The sequence below is a fragment of the Mercenaria mercenaria genome, chromosome 9, assembly GCF_021730395.1.
Source record: "Mercenaria mercenaria strain notata chromosome 9, MADL_Memer_1, whole genome shotgun sequence".
In the NCBI taxonomy this organism is placed as follows: Eukaryota; Metazoa; Mollusca; class Bivalvia; order Venerida; family Veneridae; genus Mercenaria; species Mercenaria mercenaria.
Genome location: NC_069369.1, coordinates 67,885,416 through 67,907,573, shown reverse-complemented (window position 1 = coordinate 67,907,573; position 22,158 = coordinate 67,885,416). Strand labels below are relative to the sequence as shown.

Sequence of the window (22,158 nt, the reverse complement as noted above, 5' to 3'; positions counted from 1 at the left end):
ATCTGTATGAAAGTTGGTCTGAATGTTCATCTTGATGATATCTAGGTCAAGTTTGAACTGGGTCAACTGCTGTCGAAAACTAGGTCAGTAGGTCTAAAAACAGAAAAACCTTTTGACCTCTCTTGAGGCCATATTTTTCAATGGATCTTCATGAAAATTGGTCTGAATGTTCACCTTGATGATATCTATGTAAAGTTTGAAACTGAGTCACTTGCGGTCAAAAACTAGGCCAGTAGGTATAAAAATAGAAAAACCTTGTGACCTCTCTAGAGGCCATATTTTTCATGAGATCCTCGTGAAAATTGGTGAGAATGTTCACCTTGATGATATCTATGTCAGGTTCAGAACTGGGTCACGTGCCTTCAAAAACTAGGTCATTAGGTCAAATAATAGAAAAACCTTGTGACCTCTCTAGAGGCCATATTTTTCAATGGCTCTTCATGAAAATTGGTCAGAATTTTTATCTTGATGATATCTAGGTCAAGTTCAAAATTGGGTCACATGAGCTCAAAAACTAGGTCACTGTGTCAAATAATAGAAAAAACGACGCCATACTCAGTTCAAAACTGGGTCATGTGGGGACAGGTGAGCGATTCAGGAACATCATGGTCCTCTTGTTTATTACTGGTCGTAGGGAAAAATCAAGACCACTTTTCTGTAGTACAATATGCATGTTTCATCCAATTTTGAGCTGTATTTTGACCTATCTCTACTGGTAAGGATTTTTGTGTGGACTTAGATTTTTTAAAAGATTTACTTCCCTTTGTTGTTACTATAAATAACTTATATTGTAACTTTTTGCGATCATTTTTTATTTCGCATAAATGTTTGCCTCAATGAGACAGGGTGTCATGCGCAACTCCTAGTCCTTTTGACAGCTGGCGGGCTCGACATGTTGCCCATGGGCATCTAGTTATTATGAACATATGACGTTTTGTATCAACACCCATAGTGTTTGAACTGTTTCATTTGTCCAACTTACTTATGTAATCAGCTTCTTCTGTCTCTGGAAATTTCCACACCAGGAAGATATTATGGTCCTTTTCCAGAGTTGAACACTCTAGTCTGTTTAAGTCTGCAAAAAAGACAATCACACACATTACCTGCCTGTATTTATTTGGTAGAAACTTTTAAGTGTTAATCGGGCCATCATGGCCCTCTTGTTGTTATATTTTTACACTGAATCTAGAAATATTGAAGGGAACGTACAACCCTATATCTCGTACAAAGGTCCTTGAAAATTGCAACAAGTCCTGGAAAAGTCCTTGAATTTCACAGAGGTAAACCCTGTAAGAGGTTATGCCTTTAGAGCATCAGTAAGTTGATTTCTAACATCTTTGACCATGTTTAAAGCATAAAAAGTGCAGTTTTGCAACTTTTTGTTGAAAAAAATATTCTCCATGGCCATAAAAACATTTAGGGTCGGGCCAAAAATTTAGGGTAGTTTGGGATACTGGAAACAAACCATTTTCTTTTATGCCTTACCAGCTATACATGAAGTTCTCCTCTAGTTGGGTGGGATTAAACACAAGCTAAAAAGCGTTTCTGAAAGTTCCAGGGTCCTGAACAGGATCAAACTGCTGCATCCTGTTAACTTAAATCTACTTTTATTGAAAAACAAAAAACATGATGCATGTATACTGGCACTGTCCTTCACTACATTGTTTATAAATAATTAATATGCTGAAACTAAGTGAAAGCAGTACTAATTTTTATGGGTTTTTTTGCAACATAGGCTCAGCATCTTGCAGGGAATACCACAAACTAATCGCAAATGACAAAGAGATGACAATTCAGATTGCAAGAATTAATAAAAAAAATCTTCGATCACTTGCTGAAAACTGAAGAAAGGCAGGGGGGCAAAAGGGGAGCAAGTAGGAAGCTTAAGGAAATACTTGCTGAAGAGCACACACATGGTGGGAATATCAACAGCAGTAATAAAATGAGAAACAAGAAGCTGGTGAAAGTGTTAGGGAAGAAGATGCAAGTACATATGATGGTGGTCAAGAAAAGAGAAAAACAGCAAGAAAGGAAAATGTTTTGAATGAGCTGAAGTTGAAAGAAATTAATGCTTTTGCTGGATTTGTGGATGAAACACCCAGAGGGAATGTCACGTGCCAAGAATGAAAAAAAAAAAGGTCCTGGAAGAGATAGTGAATGAAACAATTACACTAGAGGTGCCAAAAGTTGTTGTCGGGTATGCTGTCACTGCTTCAAAGTGACTTATCCGTTATGATGAAATATCGGATTTAAAGGTAATTTGATAGTACATTTGTATAAGTTTTCACAATAAGTTAATGTATTTTTACCTCTGACACCTGAGCAAGAAGTGGTCATGGTGAGCTGTTGTTTAATATTGGTGAATGTTGGAGTCCCATGTGTATCATGCCTCTAAGTCAAAAGTTTCTTCAACTTACATCTCCTATACCATTGTTCAGCTGCATTACAGTTCACACTTAATTAAAATGATCCCTTTCAAGGTTATTCAAAAAATGAAATTTCATTCAGAACTGGTTGCCATGACAACCAACAGGACTATAAAAAAAATCTTCTCCAGTACTTTAAGGCCAAGAGCTTTAAGATATTTTGTACATGGCATTGTCTAGTGGTCCTCTAATCATTGCTTTGGGGTCAAACTTGACCATTTCTAGTAGGTCCCTTGTTTTACTGACAGGAAAAACTTGAAACTATATAAAATATCTTTTTTTATCAAAACCACATTTTCAATCCAATAGTCATGAGGGTGGTCAGGTTTAAAACTGGGTCTTGTGGGGTCAAAAACTTGGTCACTAGGCCAGATCTACAGAAAACCAATTTTCAGCTCCACTATTCGGAGAATAGGGGGCTATTCTACTCGCCCTGGCGTCGGCGTGAGATCTCTTGGTTAAAGTTATTCGGCAACCTTTGTTTTCTTTATTACTACTGCTTATATCTTACTGTTACTTTACGTAAACATTGTCTAGTATACAAATAAAGTATGTGCAGGGGCTGGGCCCATTATACCCAAGGTCAAGGTCACCAAGGTGCAATACTTATGTTATTTTTTAGGTTAAAGTTTTTCGGCAACCTTTGTTTTTCTGTCATATCTATGTTACTATTACTTATATCTTCAAGTAATTTTATATCAACATTTTCCAGCATACAAAGTAAGTTTAGTGGCTGGTCCCATTATACCCAAGGTCAGGGTCACCAAGGTGTTATCCTTAGGTTACTTTTAAGGTTAAAGTTTTTTGGCAACCTTTGTTTTTCTTTCATTTCTTTGTTACTATTGCTTATATCTTACTGTAACTTCACATAAACATTGTCCAGCATACAAAGAAAGTATGTGCAGGGACAAGGCCTATTATACCAAAGGTTAAGGTCACTAAGGTGTTATACTTGGAATTATTTTCATGTTAATTTTTCATAAGCTTTGTTTATAGACATATCTTTGGTACTTTAAAAGACAATGACTTGAAATTAAAAATATATCTTTATTATCATCATCTGCATGTGTGGTTATAATTCCCATAACTCTAATGGTATTTTTGACAGAATTATGCCCCTTCATACTTAGTTTTTTGGCAATCTTTGCTTTCTGGATATAACTTGAGTACAATATAAGATAATGACTTGAAACTTAAAATGTATTTTTATCATCATCATTTGCATGTGTGGTAACAAAATTTTCCAATAACTCTAATGTGTATTTTTGACCAAAATATGCCTCTTTCATACTTAATTTTTTTGAAAAACTTAGTTTTCTGGACATAACTTTGGTACTATATAATATAATGACTTGAAACTCAAAATATATCTTTACCATCATCATCATTACCCCTTCCATACTTGACAGTTAACCCCTCTGAGTAGTAGGGTCATTTTATATTTTGGTGTATCTTCCTTTTAAAGTAAAGATCTCTTATTGACATATAAATTCATTTTCAAATTGCTGAATAGTGGAGCGCGCTGTCTTACGGACAGCTCTTGTCAAGATGATTGTGTCTCCCCTTTATTTTATTAAAGTAGAAGTTACAGCTTTGATGCACTGTAACTATGGACAATTGATATAGAAATATATATATCTTGCATTTAACTTACTTTTTGTTAAATATATTAATTTTTATCTGGAGGATATTGTCCAAGAAAAGCAATTTCATTTTATATTACAGCATGCCAGTGAAGAAACAGAAAACAAAGAAAATGGATGGGAGTATGGTTATAACTACCATGGGCATGAACAGCTCAATTTCACTTCCCCAGCAGATACTTCAACAGAGTTTACATGTTTGATTGGTATGTATTCATATATTACAGGCTTCCGCTATTGATAACAATTGTATTCATATTGTATAGTGTGACTGTCTTTAACAAGCAATATATGCTTCTTGTTTCATGAAAATGACAGCTAGTAAGTGTTTTATGTGTATATGACTATAGTGCAACTCAGGTGGGCAAAAAAGATGACATGTCAGCCTGCTCAACCATAATATATGTTAACCTGTGTATTATTAGCAATCAGAGGCAGCCAATGGGTCTGAGACTAAGGTTAGGAGGTGAATGTATAAAAAAAAATGTATTCACTCATGAACTAAAGTACTCTTTTGATGTATAATTTGTTTATATTTAACAGAATATTTTCAAGAGCTTAGTGAAGATCAAAAAAGGACTGTGACGGGCTTCTTGTGTGTACTTGGTAATGCATTACAAGCTTGTTCAATACAGCGGTCAACATTTGCTTCTCCTTCGGCTTCCACCTCGTCACAACAGTCCTCATTTGCTTCTCCTATGGCTTCCACCTGTAAGACAAACCTAAATGTTTTGCCCGAATATGAGGTAAGAAAATACAAGAAAGTTTTCTTTTATTTTTCCAGGATAATCTTGTACTAAGATAACTAAATGCATGCAGAGTCGAGCAATTAAAAGAATTTAGGAGCTTCTTGGTACTTGAGAGATTGATTCAATGTTTGTTAAATATATACCTCAAGGTTCAAACTTAATTTGAATGCATACAGGTTCATGTTTATTTGAGTGTTTTATATAAATGTGATATTTATAACACTGTTCAAAGCAGGGTTTATGTAGTGGCCACTTTGTTCTGAGCATATCTCCAAGACTTGTACTTTTTTGTTTCCAGAAAAAAGTGCCCCTCATTGTCGACAGAGAGGATGACAAGCGATTTCAAGATATACTAGTGAATCCTGTTTCTTTAAGGAAGGCAGAGCAAAGCGCTCTAATAAGCAAAACTCCTGGGCTATATCTTGTTAACAAGGTAGCATCACTGCTGTTTACTACCGAAGAATTTCAGAATGCAAAAGGTGTGTCAGGTCTAAACTCACTGAAACAAGAAGCATTGCTTGGTAAGTACTCTAACCTGTTCATTGTGACTATTTTTCGTGCCTCCTTACTTGATAATATTTTTAATTTTTAGCTCAGGCAAGTTATTGTGTTCGCTCGATGTCTGTCGTCTGTCCACAGTTAGATTGTGTGTGCAATAAGGTCTGAATTTTTTCGCATGATTTTCTTGAAATTCAATCAGAATGATTACTTTGATGAAATCCAGGACAAGTTAGAATATAGGCCATCTGGGCTCAAAAACTAGGTCACCCGGTCAAATCAAAGAGTAAGAGAGTCATTGACCCTAAAGCGTTCACCTGTGTCAGGGCTTCAAGTGTGTTTGTGTAAAGTAATGCTACAATAGTACAAAGTTAGGTTTCTTCTATGTTAGCCTAGATATTATATACATGTCACACACATTTTTGAACTTAGGGCTATAATTTGAACAATTATGGCAGACAATACAACTCTGATATCACATGCCAAATATCAAGGCTCTAGCTTTAATTGATTCAGAGAAGATTTTCAAATTTATAATTATAATTTGGATACTTACGGTAGAGAGTCACACCCAAATATCAAAGCTCTAGAGAAAAAGATGTTTAAAAGTCTGATGGCTGGGACCTATTTCTTACCAAAAAAAAAAAAAATTCTGTATGTTCAATGAACTGGAACCATTTGAACAACTTTGAAAGATGGCTATTCACAGATCATTTGTGTAAAGTTTCATCAAAATCCATTAAGTGGTTTTGGAGATGTTGTTTAAAGAAATTGTTGATAAAAAGTGACCACGCCCTCTGGCGGCCATGTTTTCTAACGAATCAAAAAAGAAATTTGAACAGTATTTACAGAAAGTCACACAAGGACCATTTGTGTGAAATTATTTTAAAATTGGGTTTACAGTTTTATGAAAGAAGATTTTTTCTTTATTTCCACTATATATAGGGAAAGGTGACCACACTCTCTGACGGCCATGTCTTTTGACAAATCAAAAAGATTTGAGATGCTTTTAACATTACTTCATTTTTAGCTCACCTGAGCAATGCTCAGGTGAGTTTTTCTGATCACTCAATGTCCGGCGTCCGTCGTCTGTCAACATTTAGCTTGTGTATGCCATAGAGGCTGTATTTTTCAATTAATCTTCATGAATGTTGGGCAGAATGATAACCTTGATGAAATCTAGGCCAAGTTCGAAAATGGGTCATCTCAGGTCAAAAACTAGGTCACTAGGTCAAATCAAAGAAAAACCTTGTGTATGCGATAGAAGCTGTATTTTTCAATTATTCTTCATGAATATTGGTCAGAATGATAACCTTGATGAAATCTAGGCCGAGTTCGAAAATGGGACATCTCGGGTCAAAAACTAGGTCACTAGGTCAAATCAAAGAAAAACCTTGTGTATGCGATAGAGGCGGTATTTTTCAATTGATCTTCATGAATGTTGGTCAGAATGATTACCTTGATGAAATCTAGGCCGAGTTTGAAAATGGGTCATCTGGGGTCAAAAACTAGGTCACTAGGTCAAATCAAGGAAAAACCTTGTGTATGCGATAGAGGCTGTATTTTTCAATTGATCTTCATGAATTATGGTCAGAATGATTACCTTGATGAAATTTAGACCAAGTTCGAAAATGGGTCATCTGGGGTCAAAAACTAGGTCACTAGGTCAAATCAAAGAAAAACCTTGTGTATGCAATAGAGGCTGTATTTTTCAACTGATCTTCATGAAATTTAGCCAGAATGATTACCTTGATAAAATCTAGGCCGAGTTCGAAAATGGGTCATCTGGGATCAAAAACTAGGTCACTAGGTCAAATCGAAGAAAAACATTGTGTATGCAATAGAGGCTGTATTTTTCAATTGATCTTCATGAAATTTTGTCAGAGTGATTGCCTTGATGAAATCTAGGTCGAGCTTAAATAAGGGTTATCTGAGGTCAAAAACTAGGTCACTAGGTCAAATTAAAGAAAAATCTTGTGTATGCGATAGAGACTGTTTTTTTCAATTGATTTTTATGAAATTTGGTCAGGATGATGGCCTTAATGAAATCTAGGTCTTATTTGAATATGGGTCATCTGAGGTCAAAAACTAGGTCACTTGGTCAAATCAAAGAAAAAACTTGTGTATGTGATAGAGGCTGTATTTTTCAATTGATCTTCATGAATTTTGGTCTGAATGATTGCCTTGATAAAATCTAGGTCGAATTTGAACATGGGTCATCTAGGGTCAAAAACTAGGTCATATCTAAGAAAATGCTTGTTTTATCGCAAGAGACCAATTTTTTGGTCCAATCTTAATGAAAATTGGTCAGAATATTTGTTTCCATGAAATCACTAGGTCAAACATGTTTTGCACTGTTATGGTGTGTTTCTTAGGTGAGCGACCTAGGGCCATCTTGGCCCTCTTGTTAGCTCACCTGAGCAATGCTCAGGTGAGTTTTTCTGATCGCATATGTGTCCGGCGTCGTCGTCCGTCGTCCGGTCTGTGTCTGTCGTTTGTCTGTCAACATTTAGCTTGTGTATCATGAGATGCTGTATTTTTCAATTAATCTTCATGAATATTGGTCAGAATGATTAACCTTGATGAAATCTAGGCCGAGTTCGAAAATGGGTCATCTCGGTCAAAAATAGGTCACTATGTCAAATCAAAGAAAACCTTGGTGTATGCGATAGAGGCTGTATTTTTCATTTAATATTCATGATATTGGTCAGAATGATAACTTTGATGAAATCTAGCCGAGTTCAAAAATGGTCATCTCGGTCAAAAACTGGTCACTAGGTCAAATCAAAGAAAAACTTGTGTATGCGATAGAGGCGTATTTTTCAATTATCTTCATGAATATTGGTCAGAATGATAACTTGATGAAATCTAGCGAGTTCGAAATGGGTCATCTCGGTCAAAAACTAGGTCACTAGGTCCAAATCAAAGAAAAACCTTGTGTATGCGATAGAGGCTGTATTTTACAATTCTTCTTCATGAATATTGGTCAGAATGATAACCTTGATGAAATCTAGGCCGAGTTCGAAATGGTCATCTCGAATCAAAACTAGGTCACTAGGTCAAATCAAAGAAAAACTTGTGTATGCGATAGGGCTGTATTTTTCAATTGATCTTCATGAATTTTGCTCAGAATGATTGCCTGATGAAATCTAGGCCGAGTTCGAAAATGGGTCATCTCGGGTCAAAAACTAGGTCACTAGTCAATAAAAGAAAAACCTTGTGTATGCATAGAGGCGGTATTTTCAGTTGATCTCATGAATTTTGTCTGAATGATTACCTTGATGAAATCTAGGCCGAGTTCGGAAATGGGTCAATCTGGGGTCAATAAACTAGTCACTAGGTCATATCACTAAAACCTTGTGTATGCATAGAGCTGTATTTTTCAATTGATCTTCATGAATTTTGGTCAAAATGATACCTTGATGAAATTTAACCCAAATTTCGAAAATAGGCATCTGGGTCAAAAACTAGGTCATCTAGGTCAAATCAAAGAAAAACCTGGTATGCAGTAAGGCTGTATTTTTCAACTGATCTTCAATGAAATTTAGCCAAGATGATTACCTTATAATAAATCTAGGCCGTGTTTGAAAATAAGGGTCATCTCGGTCAAAAACTAGTCACTAGTAAATCGAAGAAAAACATTGTGTAAAGCAATAAGGATGTATTTTTCAATTGATCTGTATGAAATATTGGTCGAATGAATTGTCTTGATGAAATCTAGGTCGATTTTGAATATGGGTTATCTGAGTCAAAAAACTAGGTCACTAGGTCAATTAAAGAAAAATCTTGTGTATGCGATAGAGACTGTTTTTTTTCAATAGTTTTTATGAAATTTGGTCAGGTTGATTGCCTTAATGAAATCTAGGTCGAATTTGAATTTGGTCATCTGAGGTCAAAATACAAGGTCACTTGGTCAAATCAAAGAAAAACACTTCTGTAGTGATAGAGCTGATTTTCAGTTGATCTCATGAAAATTTGGTCAGAATGATTGCCTTGATAAAATCTAGGTTGAGTTTTTGAACATGGTCATCTAGGGTCAAAAACTAGGTCTATCTAAGAAAATGCTTGTTTTATCGCAAGAGACCATATTTTTTGGTCCAATCATAATGCAAACTTGGTCAGAACATTTGTTTCCTTTGAAAGCACCTAGGTCATAACATGTTTTACACTGTTATGAGTGTTTCTTAGTGAGCGACCTAGGGCCATCTTGGCCCTCTTGATTTGTTGAATTGATATATATTTGATTCAGTTATAAAAATAAATAGAACTAGCATACATGTACATCCATGTGTATTAAGGTCAGAATGAATTTATGTGGGTTAACAATGTTACATATATTATATATTAAGGACAACACTTAGGGGTCAATTGACATTTTTTGGACATTTCTTTATTTCATATAAATTCACCATATAATTTCCTCTATCAGATGCCAAAAAAAATGAATTTCAAAGTTAAAATATAAAACTTTTATTTGATGAATTTCCAGAATCAGCAATAGATATTTGACTTTTGTTCACAATATCACCCTTCTGAAAAGAACAGCCAGGCTATAAATTTAGTCGCCATATTTCTGAACCATCAGCTTAGCATTGATTTTCCGGAATCTCAGTAATTATAATCTGGTCATTCAAGGCTCTAGAGGGAGTATTAATGGCAGTTATATTGCCTTGATGTAATAAAAATTATGTGGGTGATTTTCATCAGGTAAATACTTTAAAAAATATCAATAATTAGGGGTTACTTCACTTGTCTGTGACCTTGACCCACTGACCTACTTCCTTACTTTCTGTTGTTTTTTAAGGTACCTTCATTAAACTTGGACCACATAATTTAAACAGTTTTGCACACAGATCTTAAAACTGACTTTCAGTGACCTTGAATGTCACTTTCTGACCTACTTTCTTAATATTTAAGCATCGGCTTCGACATATGAAACATGTTACAACTGGGAACAGATTTTTATACTTACATATATTTGACCGTGTGACCTACCTGATGTCATGTTTATAACTGGGTTGTGTGTTTCAAAAACTAGGCCACCCAATCAGATTGAAGGAAAAGCTTGTGAACACTAGAGGCCACATTTTGCATTTTGAATTCATCATCTTTGGAATGTATGGCAAAGGTACTCGGGTGAGCAGTTTAGGGCTATCATGGCCCTCTTGTTTTAATTGGGGAATTCTTTTTTCTGCTGACATTTTAGGGAATAAAAGCATTGCTCCTTTGTTTGACCTATTCTACATTTGCTCTACCTTTTTTCAGAATACCTTCATGCAAAAGAGAAAAGCTTGTGTATACCACCAGTAAACCACACTGATTATCGGAGAACTCTGCAAAACAAAATAACAAATGCAAGGAAATACAAGAAAAAGACATTTACGAAATTGGAAAATGTGCAAAATTTTGGTGGAGTTTGTGCCAGGAGTTAAAATATTAACCCAAGGATGAGCTGTGGCACAAAAAAAAATCCAATATTTGTCTTGATGATCTCTGTTTGATTATGATTTTCTCAAAATGAAGGGATTTCAGTCCTGCAATTTTATTGATACGTAACATATGATAATAAGTACTATTAACTTTACTTGTTAATAATAAAAAGAGACTTCATTGATGGATAAATAATTGGCCCTGACCGACATTGTTCTTGTTATAATTATATCTAGTTATGTTATGTTTTATACATTTTTATGATCTCTTGTCAAATAATGAAATTGTTTATGTATTAAAGGCTAGTCAGTATTAAGTCTGCCATTTCAATCTTTTCATGTCGGTCTGTCTGTCAGTTGGTATGTAGGCCAATCCGTTTCCGGATGATAACTCGAGAACGCTTGGGCCTAAGATCATGAAAGTTGATAGGGAGGTTGGTCTTAGCCAGCAGATGACCCCTATTGATTTTGAGATCTGTATGTCAAAGGTCAAGGTCACAGTGACCAGGAACAGTAAAACAGTTTCCGGGCGATAACTCAAGATCGCTTGGGCCTAGGATCAGGAAAATTGATAGGAAGATTGGTCATGCCCAGAAGATGACCCCTATTGATTTTGAGGTCATTAGGTCAAAATTCAAGGTCACATTGGCCAGGAACAGTTAAACCGTTTCTGGACGATAACTTGAAAACTCTTCAGCCAAGGGTCATGAAAGATGCTAGAGAGGTTCATCATGACCAGCAGATGACCCGTATTGATTTTGAGGTCAGTAGGTCAAAGGTCAAGGTTACATTGACCCGAAACATTTAAACCATTTCCAGAATTACTTGAGAACGCTTGAGCCTAGGATCATGGAACTTGATAGGTTGGTCACGACCAGTAGATAACCCCTATAGTTTTTTAAGGTCAGTAGGCCAAAGGTCAAGGTCACATTGACCCGGAAGAGTTAAACCCTTTCCGGATGATACCTTGATACCGTCGTCCGTCAACATTTGCCTTTTGAACACTCTAGAGGCCACATTTATAGCCCAATCTTTATGAAACTTGGTCAGAATGTTATTCCTGATGATCTCTAGGTCAAGTTTGAAACTGGGTCATGTTGGATCAACAACTAGATCAGTAGGACAGATCAAAGGAAAAGCTTGTGAACACCTAGAGGCCACATTTGTGACCCAATCTAAATGAAACTTGGTCAGCAGGGCTCCGGAAATTTTGATAACTCAATCTGTCCGAAAAGAAAATCCTGACATCGGCGCTACCCCACCCACCACATTCCCAATATTACATATTTTGTAGAACGTGATAGGGTAAAGAAATAAGCATGTTGTGCATTAAAACTGAGTTACTAGTCATCGCGCGTTACCATACAATGAAGACAGTGTTACGTGTGATCGTTACTTTGTTTAAATTTCGATGTTTTTCCGAGATAATACTTGCAAGGATAAAATTGCCGAGGCATTGACACCGTGTGCGTAATTAGTCTAAAAGCCAACGCACGTGACTTCGGTACCGTATACATGGCAGATACTTTTTTATGTTTCCTCATTCTTTGAAGGAATTCTATAAAATACAATGCGTCAAAGTGAGTTACACGATACATATTCTCTGCTAAACCACCTCAGTATTTAAAGAATACTCTGCCGCAGACCGAATGTGTACGTTATTTTAACGCTGAGATCGAATTTCCCCCATGCATACTACCAAAACGTCACGCGGGTTGGCCACGGATATTTCATTTCACTTAGTTGTACTTCAATAAGCAACTTCATTTTATAAAGTTATATGTTCTCTTCTGATGTAAACAAAATTTCATTTTGAAACGTTTTTTAAAAGACCGATTAGATAAACAGTGCCACTCCGGTTTTCTTTATCATTCGTGGTTGCCCGTCCATTTTTTTCTTTTTTGTATAGTCGGGTTGCAAAGACGATTTTCTGCATTTGTTTCAACTGGAGCCCCAACAAATGAATCATGTAATTTTTTCAAATCAAGTAATTATAAAAATTATTCTTATCGGTTTTCCGTGTGATGTCTCATTAAATCAAAGACCTATAATGTACAATTACAGCTCTTTGATTAAATGCAGTGACCATTTGTTTGTTACCGTGATCAAACATAGCCTTTTGAAATAAACCATCCGTTGGATTCTAAATAAAAGAAGTGGATCCCCGTCGAAATGATTTGGATCCAGTCAGAAAGGTTTGGAAACCAGTCAAAAATGTTTAATACACTGCAGTCGGCTGTCTGCAAACATTAAAGGATGTGCCGCGCGAGCACTGATTGCGTCACGCGCTAATTACGGACCGATGATCAAAGTGACAATCAGACCGATTGACACGTTTATTGATTATCTGAAGGTGCGACCAACAGTTTCCTGCTTGGCAGGTGATCGTGTACTGAGATATCAGACCGAAATTTATACTTTTCTCCATTTTTACGGGACCGATTTTTTTCGTTCTTTCACTTCACGAATCGGTCTGAAAAGTCAAAAATCGGTCCAAAACTGACAAACCGGCAAATTTCCGAAGCCCTGTTGGTCAGAATGTTTGTCTTGATGATCTCTAGGTCAAGTTTGAAACTGGGTCATGTTGGGTCAAAAACTAGGTCAGTAGGCCAGATCAAAGGAAAAGCTTGTGAACACTCTAGAGGCCACATTTGTGACCCAACCTTTATGAAACTTGATCAATATTTTTGTCTTGATGATTTCTAGGTTAAGTTCAAAACCGAGTCATGTGGGATCAATAACTAGGTCAGTAGGCCAGCTCAAAGGAAAAGCTTGTGAACCCTTTAGAGGCCATATTTGTGACCTAATCTTTATGAAACTTGGTCAGAATGTTTGTCTTGATGATCTCTGTGCCAAGTTCAAAACTGGGGCATGTGGGATCAAAAACTAGGTCAGTAGGCCAGATCAAAGGAAAAGCTTGTGAACACCTAGATCTAGAGGGCACATTTTTGACCCAGTCTTTATGAAACTTGGTCAGAATGTTTGTCTTGATGATCTCTAGGTCAAGTTCGAAATTGGGTCATGTTGGGTCAAAAACTAGGTCAGTAGGCCAGATCAAAGGAAAACCTTGTGAACACTCTAGAGGCCAATGTTTTGACTCAATCTTTATGAAATTTGGTCAGAATGTTTGTCTTGATGATCTCTAGGTCAAGTTTGAAACTGGTTGATGTGGGGTCAAAAACTAGGTCAGTAGGCCAGATCAAAGGAAAAGTTTGTGAACACTCCAGAGGCCACATTTGTGATCCAAATTATGAACTTTCTTTTTTCACCTTAATATTAGTTAGTTTAAACTGGCATTTGGCCAAAATTAGTCATAGTCATCAAAAAATGCTTGAATTTGCTTAATGATCACAGGTTCAAGTCTATATTAACATTATTAGTTTTTGTCAGAAACAAGTGGTACAAACATGAAGGAAACAACTGTGCTACTTTTAAATACATGCTTGTTGACCCCTTTGGCTTTTGGTAACTGTAAATTTGTCTTGAATAATCTCTATTTATATTACCACTGGCTATTGTTAACAAATACTATTGTAGTGGAGATCACCTTGCACGAAAAATAGGACCATATATGCCTCTAATTTTATTTGACTCTAAAAACTATCATAACCTCATATTCTAAAGTTTTAATGGTTTTTAAGATTGTATCTTATCAGCTTTGATCCAGTATTATGATTTTTATAAAAACACTTTCTCAAAAGCTTTATGATGCATACCTTGTCTGTGCACTTTTCAGTTGTATCAAATTTTTATATTCTTTAAATTAAACTGCATTTTACTTTTTTCCTTAAAGGAGTTACAACAGATACAAAACGCAATAAACTCACATATTGATGCCTATAAACATTGCTGCAAAACTGAGTTTCCTGTGCCCCTTTTTTAATAAAACTAAAAAACTCTGTTTCATAAGCAATACTGTAAGAAATGGGGGGCCGATACTGAATTACTTACACGTCATAACCAAATTTAGCATTACTGAAATTTGACATTAATAGAAACCCGTGAAACGTGTTAATATTTATTTTCCATTCATGCTGATATTTGCCAAAGTTAGTTAAAAGTGGAACATCAATTTTTTTGCTTCTTGCCATGAAGTTTACCTAATAGGGAATTTCATAGGGATATGTGTAGTAAAATATTGTATTCATGACATTCTTTAAAAATTATCTTGTAAATTTGTTGATGTACTTTAGAACATAAAAGTTGTATGAATTTTATATCCTTTTGTATCATGCTGCTTTTTTGTCATTTATTAACTAGAATTAAACATTTTGATGTCAAAACAGCACATGATTAGTGTGAATTGTTTAAAAAGGGCCCCTTATTTGTTATTTACATGGATTACATCATTGAATTTTCTTTTTTTTTAACTGCAAAATATTCAATTTTTATTTTTATGTTGGGCAATAAATTACAGTATTTTAATAATTTTCTAAGTTGATCCCAATAGTCCTTAGAAAAAAAGTATAATGGATTAATTATTACCTACTTAGATTTTGTGATTTAATAACTTTTGAGTTGAATTTAGAATTGAATTACTGGACATACCTTTCCAAGTTTTGTGACACTGTGTTTAAACCATCAAAGTTGATCAGAACAATAGTTTTGATAATTATATGTATAGATTATTTTATTGAACAACTTTGTGTGAAAGTATTGATTTTTCTTCAAATTGTGTGAACAATTATCATGCACATAAAGAGCCAAAGCTAAAAACTGATATGAGTCAGATTTTGCAGTGACAGTTTTAAAGTGCGTAAAATGCACACATTACTGTATACTAAGTTTGAAAAACTTAGATACATGATTTTAAAAACAAATGTTTACCTGTTCTATAGTATATTACATTGGCAACAGTTGACTACCTCTTGCTTTATGGAAAAATTCACTGAACTTTCAAATTAGAGGCTGAAATATTTTCTTATTGGCATTTCTCAACACTTTCCGAGAGTTATTTCCTTCAAATTTGAAGTATTTGCTATCATAAAAAATAGGTGACCACCCTGAAAAATAAGTTTGAATTTTCAACCCCTATGTCACACTTTTGCTTCATTATTTTGAAAACCACCCATTTGTGATCCAATCTTTATGAAACTTGGCCAGAATGTTTGCCTTAATGATTTTGAGGTCAAGTTCAAAACTGGGTCAATTGGCTTCAGAAATTAGGTCAGTAGGTCAGATCAAAGAAAAAGCTAGAATGTTTGTCTCCATGATCTCTAGGTCAAGTTCTAACCTGGGTCATTTAGGGTCAGAAACAAGGGTCAAATCAAAGGAAAAAATTGTGAACACTCTAAAGGCTACAGTTGTGACTCAATCTTTATGGAACTTAGTCAGAATATTTGTCTTGAATGATGATCTCTAATTTGAATTTGAAACTGGCTCATGTGGGGTAAAAAAACTAGGTCAGTAGGCCAGATCAACTCTGGTGAGCGATATATAGGGCCATTATGGCCTTCTTGTTTTTGCAGTATTTTGTACTCCGTAAAACTATAGATAGCAGTTCTTCTGCAGTATTTAATGATGTCATTTAAATGGTTTTAAGGAGTAGTGTAGTTTTATGCAGGCTTTTTTCCCAGTATTTTATGATTTTATAAAAACTGATTCTAAAGGGGTTTTTTTTGCATTTTTTTTGTGACATCATTATACTGTTAGCTCATTTATATATTTTGGCCAATTTAACTGCATTTTCACTGCTTTTCCATTAAATATGTAAATACAGGCATTTGAATACAAATAACTGCTAAAAACTGCCTTTTGAATGCCCTAAAAAATAATGCTGAAAAACTGCAGTTTTAATGCCTTCCTTTTTCTTAAGGGTATTTTTCCAAAAACCCTAGAAAAAGCTCTGTCTTAGATAAGAAATACTGAAGAAATGTGACCGATACACAATGGAAGATTAATTACCACTTGTTCATATCCATAGTACATATTTACTGAACTGCACATTTAAGGTGAGAAATGCGCGATTGAAACGGGTTAGTATATTTTCCCATTCATGACCATGGTTCTTATAGCATACCTAGGGGTAGGGTATAACATGTACAGTTGCATTTTGTTTCTGTTCTGGTGCCAGTGGAACTACCTAAATGCAGGGGAAATTTCATAGGGTATTTATTAATACATATTGTATTTTCATGGAGGCTTTCTGCTTTAAAACATTATCATTGTATAGAAATTTGTTTGATGTACTTATCAAAAAGGCTGATGAAATAGTCTAATCGGCTTTGCTGTTCATTCTGCCTTTTATTGTCAGGTCAGACTATTAAATAGAAGTGTAAAAATTTGTTTGGGTGCACAGAACAGCACAGCATAGCTGTGCAATGTTTCAAAAAGTGCCACATTAATTATGTTATTTTCCTGGAATTATCATCATAATGCGATTTTCTTCTTCTCATGAACCTGCTCTCAAAACTGCAAAAAACTGTCCAAGTTTTTATTCTCTTTGATGGCAGATTGGGCAATTTCATCATCCTTCACAGTATTTTAGCAAATATTCATGACTGTTTTGCAAATTCCTCAAAAGAAATCCTAGAAAAAAGATGGTACTAATGCGATTTTCTTTACTACTGATTTTGTAAATTAATAACTTTGTATGTTTAGTAATTGCTTTTTTCCTGGCCAGAGTACAACCTGTTCCAAGGTGGGCTGTTGTGAACACTTGATGTCCCACATCCACTCTTTGCCCATTCAGATTTTCTTCATATTCTCTGATACCATTATGTATGTAGAAGTTATTTTATTGAAACTTAGTGTGAAAGTATCTTGGATTTTTCTCTTCAAATAATTGTTGGAACAGACTTACTCAGCTGCACATAAAGAGCTGCCAAAGCTAAAAACTGAAAAATGGTCAGATTTTGGCAATGGTACTAGTTCTGTTAAAGTGCGTAAAAATGCAACATATACGTCGTATACTAAGGATTTGGCGAAAAACTTTAGATATCAAATGAACTGTTTGTAAAAACAAAATGTTTACTCTGTTTCTATATGTAGTATTACAATTTTGGTCATCAGTTTGGAAAAAAGCATACCTTTTTAGGTTGGGATTGACTGTGTTTATTAGTCCCCTACTGGTTGAAAACCGGTTTCGGGGACTATAGGAATGCGCTTTTCCGACTATCCATCCGTCCACAATTTCGTGTCTGGTCCATAACTCTGTCATCCATGAAGGGATTTTAATATTTCTTGGCACAAATGTTCCCCATAATGAGAGAACATGTCATGTGCAAATCCCGAACCCCTAGCTTAAAGGTCAAGGTCACAGTTGGAGGTCAAATGTCAACAGGGCTTTTTTCCTGTCTGGTCCATAACTATGCCATCCATGAAGGGATTTTAATATTACTTGGCACAAATGTACCGCATAATAAGACAGTGTGTCATGCACAACTTTCAGTCCCCTAGCTCAAAGGTCAAGGTCACACTTGGCAGTCAAATGTTTACATAGCATGAACAGGGTCTGTTTCGTGTCCGTTCCATAACTCCGTCATTCATCAAGGGATTTTAATATCACTTGGCACAAATGTTCCCCATGCTGAGATGACATGTCTTGCGTAAATCCCGGACCCCTGGCTTAAAGGTCAAGGTCACATTTGGAGGTCAAAGGTCAACAGGGCTTTTTTTCCTGTCCGGTCCATAATTGTGCCATCTGTAAAGGGATTTTAATATTACTTGGCATAAATGTTCCCTATGATGAGATAACGTGTCTTGTGCAAAACCCGGACCCCTTGCTCAAAGGTCAAGGTCACAAATGGAGGTCAAAGGTTATAGGGTTTTTTTCCTGTCCGGTCCAGAACTCTGCCATCCATTAAGGGATTTTAATATTACTTGGCTTAAATTTAAATGTTCCACATGATGAAACGACGTGTCATGCGCAACACCCAGAACCCTAGCTTAAAGGTCAAGGTCACACTTTTGAGATCAAAGGTCAATGGGACTTTTTCTTGTCCGGTCAATAACTTTGTCATGCAAAACAGGAATTAAATATCAGTTTGCACAAATATTCCCCTGGATGAGACCATGTGTTGTGCGCCAACCCGAGCCCTTAGCTGCATGGTCAAGGTCACACTTGGAAGTCAAAGGCCAAAAGGGCTTTTTTCCTGTCCAGTCTGTAACTCAACAATCCTTAAAGGGATTTTAATATTACTTTGCACAAATGTTCATCAGCATAAGACAAAGTGTCATGCGCAAGAACCTGGTCCCTAGGTTTAAGGTCAAGGTCACATGTAGAGGCCAAAGTCACATACAAGAATGACTTTGTTCGGAGCATTTCTTCTTCATGCATGGAGGGATTTTGATGTAACTTGGCACAAATATTCACCACCGTGAGGCACCCTTGTTTTTAGAATTACATCCTTTGTTTTTACTATAAATAGATTATATTGTAACTTATTTATTAGTCGTAGGGAAAAATGGAGACATTTTCGTGTTTACAACATCATGTTACATCTAATTTAGGGAGCATTTTACTATGCTCATACAGGTTAAAGTTTCTTGGAATTGTTCCCTTTGGATTTATGCAAATACCGAACCCTTTTTTGATAAGTCAGGGCAAACAAAGTTACACTATTGAAAACAACTGAGGGTTTTAATATATTAAATTTATAATCCAAGTGTGTTGTTACAACATTGTATCCTAGTCAACAGTCAGAGGATACATTCATTATGTTATACTGCATAGAGGATTTTGGTGCCTTCAGTTAGGGATTTGTAATTCATGGCAATTACCATTAGATAATTCTTGTATATCGCCCATGCTCTAAAGGCCCAGGTTCGACTTTTGTACAAAAAACGGGCTTTTTTTTTCGATAATAGTGCAATCAAAAGGATGTTATCTAATATAGCGGCCATCCCTTATGAATCTTTGTAATAACCTACCCTTTAGTGGTAAACAGCGAAGTTTTTTTTATTTTCCCGTCCAGAATGATATAGAACGATATTTATATTACTTGGTCTTTAAATTCAAATGTTCAATATGAACACGTGTATGTCCAATGCCCACTCCTGCACGGCACACTGAATCATCTGTTTTCGTTGTCGGTCAAATATGCATGCAGGATATAAGTTTGCAAAGGATCTGATGAATTTTTTGACATAACCTTTCATGGCAGGCTTCAACTGGAATAAACCAAAACTTCCTGCCAGTCTTATCAAAACTAAGATTGTAATGTGATTTGACCAGGTATCATGTGCATATGCAAAGTGCGCGCGACTGTTCCTGTAATAAGGTCATGTCACTAAGTCTGACATTTCGAGACGTTGGTCTCGCAAGGGAAATTATCATTTTAGATTCATAGGCGCTTTGATTACTACAAACAATGTGGTGTTGTTTAAATTTGCTTATAAATGAAAGACATTATACGTCAGAAAAATACTTGATACATATTCATGACAAATAATTAAATCTAATTAGGTATTTTCTGACTTTACTTGGCCGGTTAAAGTCTGGATTCCTAGTACGGCCGTTAACTTTTTGTACGACTATCCAAATATAAGTTCTTATAACAACTGTAGTTTTTCGATAATAAATTTTAATCAAGTTTTGTAATTTTGCTGGGATTTGTCTCTAATCATTGCCCATCTATTTTTAGCGACGTGTATCGAATATTACGTGCCCGTGGGACTATAGATTGATGGTACTTCATTCACTTGTTAGAGTCACTCTGTATGTCGGTTATGAAAGGTTAATACCCCGAACTACTCCTAAACGTTTGGTCTGATTTGAAAAAAAAAAAGATCCAAGAAATGTGTCTTCTATGATTTTATCAAATGTCCGATTTAGATTTGTCTATAAACATTGCCGTTAGTGAGCATTGTCACATTTCCATATAAGTATTTAATTACATGGAAAATTTTCGAAATTATTTGGGTGCCCCTTTTCCTAACTTCAAGGGATCTTGATCTTAAATAAGACATGGCTTCAAAGGGGGCAAAGTTGGAATAGTTTTCTTTATAAAGCTGTACATGGAAAACAGGGTTTGAATTAAAGGTTGCATACATTTTGAAAAAAAAAGCAAGGACGTTACCCAAGCTCCAAACATTTGTGAATGTAAAGACTGAAATTCAAATGGAAATGATGATGGTTTTCATTTCTCAACTTCCAATTTTAATCTGATGCAAGTACACTTTCATTGATTGTGTTTTACACAGTACGCATTGATCGATGACAATTTAACACAGTGCGCATATACTGAATTACATGCAGATTTTAATATTTTTGATACAAATTCCAATTTTTCATGATTTTGCAAACTTCTGGTGAAAAAAACACAGCAACATGCTTTTATACTTGGATATGAAATTTCAATCCATTTGAACAAAATTATGAGTAAAGTTGACATTTTGATAGCTGAAATTTCTTGTACTTGCATACATTTTTCTAATGTGGAAAAGTTATTTTTTACTCTAAAATCCTCTTTGAAGGTCCGGTTGCAAAAATGTTTCACAGAATCATTTAATCAAAATTGTAACTAGCTTTAGATTTAAACTCAGATGGGTGATCTAGGTTTAAATTGGCATGCTTGTCTTTTTCGTTTTATCAGAATTGTTATACATGTTAAAAATACATTATGTAAAAGTTGTTTAATCAACTTGTTGGTTAGCAGTGACTTGAATGGTATCATATGAATAACTATGTTGTAATGTTTATGTTATGTGAATTAAAATATTAGTTTCAAGAGGAAGAAAATTAGACAGATAAACATTGTTAGCAGATATTGGGTGCAGTTCAGTTATGGCGAAATCCCGTTCGACAGTTGTACCTGTCCGGCAAAAAAAAAAGGCTAGGTTCGATGTGGAGGGACGGGGTGTTTGACTGTATGTCCGATAAGGTACGGAGCGAGTCGGTTTTTACTAAGTACTGCAAAATGTTTTTTACCCTGCAGTTTTCTTCTGCACCTGTTCATATTTCGCCACGAGTGGTGGTGGGTTATAGGAATGGTCTCCTTCCGTCCATCCTTCGTCCGTCCCTAACACTTTCATGTCCGCTCTGTATCTCCTAAACCCCTTAAAGGATTTTCATGGAACAAATGATCACCTCATCAAAACAATGTGCAGAACTCATGAATCAGCCATGTTGGCTCAAGGTGACACTCGAGATCAACGGTTTCGTGTCCGCTCTGTATCTTCTAAACCCCTTGAAAGAATTTTATAAAACTTTGGTCAAATGATCACCTCATCAAGACGTTATGCAGAACTCATGAGTCACCCATGCCGGCTCAAGGTCAAGGTCACAACTTAGGGTTAAAGGTTTGAGCCTTCCATTTTGTTTCCGCTCTGTATCTCCTAAACCCCTTGAAGGGTTTTCATGAAACATGGGTCAAATGATCACTTCATCAAGATGATGTACAGAACTTACGAGTCAGCCAATGCCATGTTGGCTCAAGGTCAAGGTCACAACTCAGGGTCAAAGGTTTGAGCC

General features: G+C 35.7%; 1 protein-coding gene across 15 annotated transcripts in view; it reads left to right on the top strand.

Annotated features, from left to right (window-relative positions):
- LOC123547372 (zinc finger protein 287-like) overlaps positions 1-22,158 on the top strand; it is a 144,619-nt gene that overhangs the window by 36,211 nt on the left and 86,250 nt on the right. Inside the window, exons 4-7 of one of the 15 annotated variants that reach the window (XM_053551645.1) lie at positions 4,152-4,275; positions 4,613-4,815; positions 5,117-5,339; positions 10,582-13,981. The exons of the other annotated variants lie outside the window; for them this stretch is intronic. Of the exons in view, the coding sequence (XP_053407620.1) occupies positions 4,152-4,275; positions 4,613-4,815; positions 5,117-5,339; positions 10,582-10,748 (717 nt within the window). The 3' untranslated portion in view covers positions 10,749-13,981. Of the gene's footprint in view, positions 1-4,151; positions 4,276-4,612; positions 4,816-5,116; positions 5,340-10,581; positions 13,982-22,158 lie in introns of those variants that run through there. 15 annotated transcript variants of the gene reach the window in all.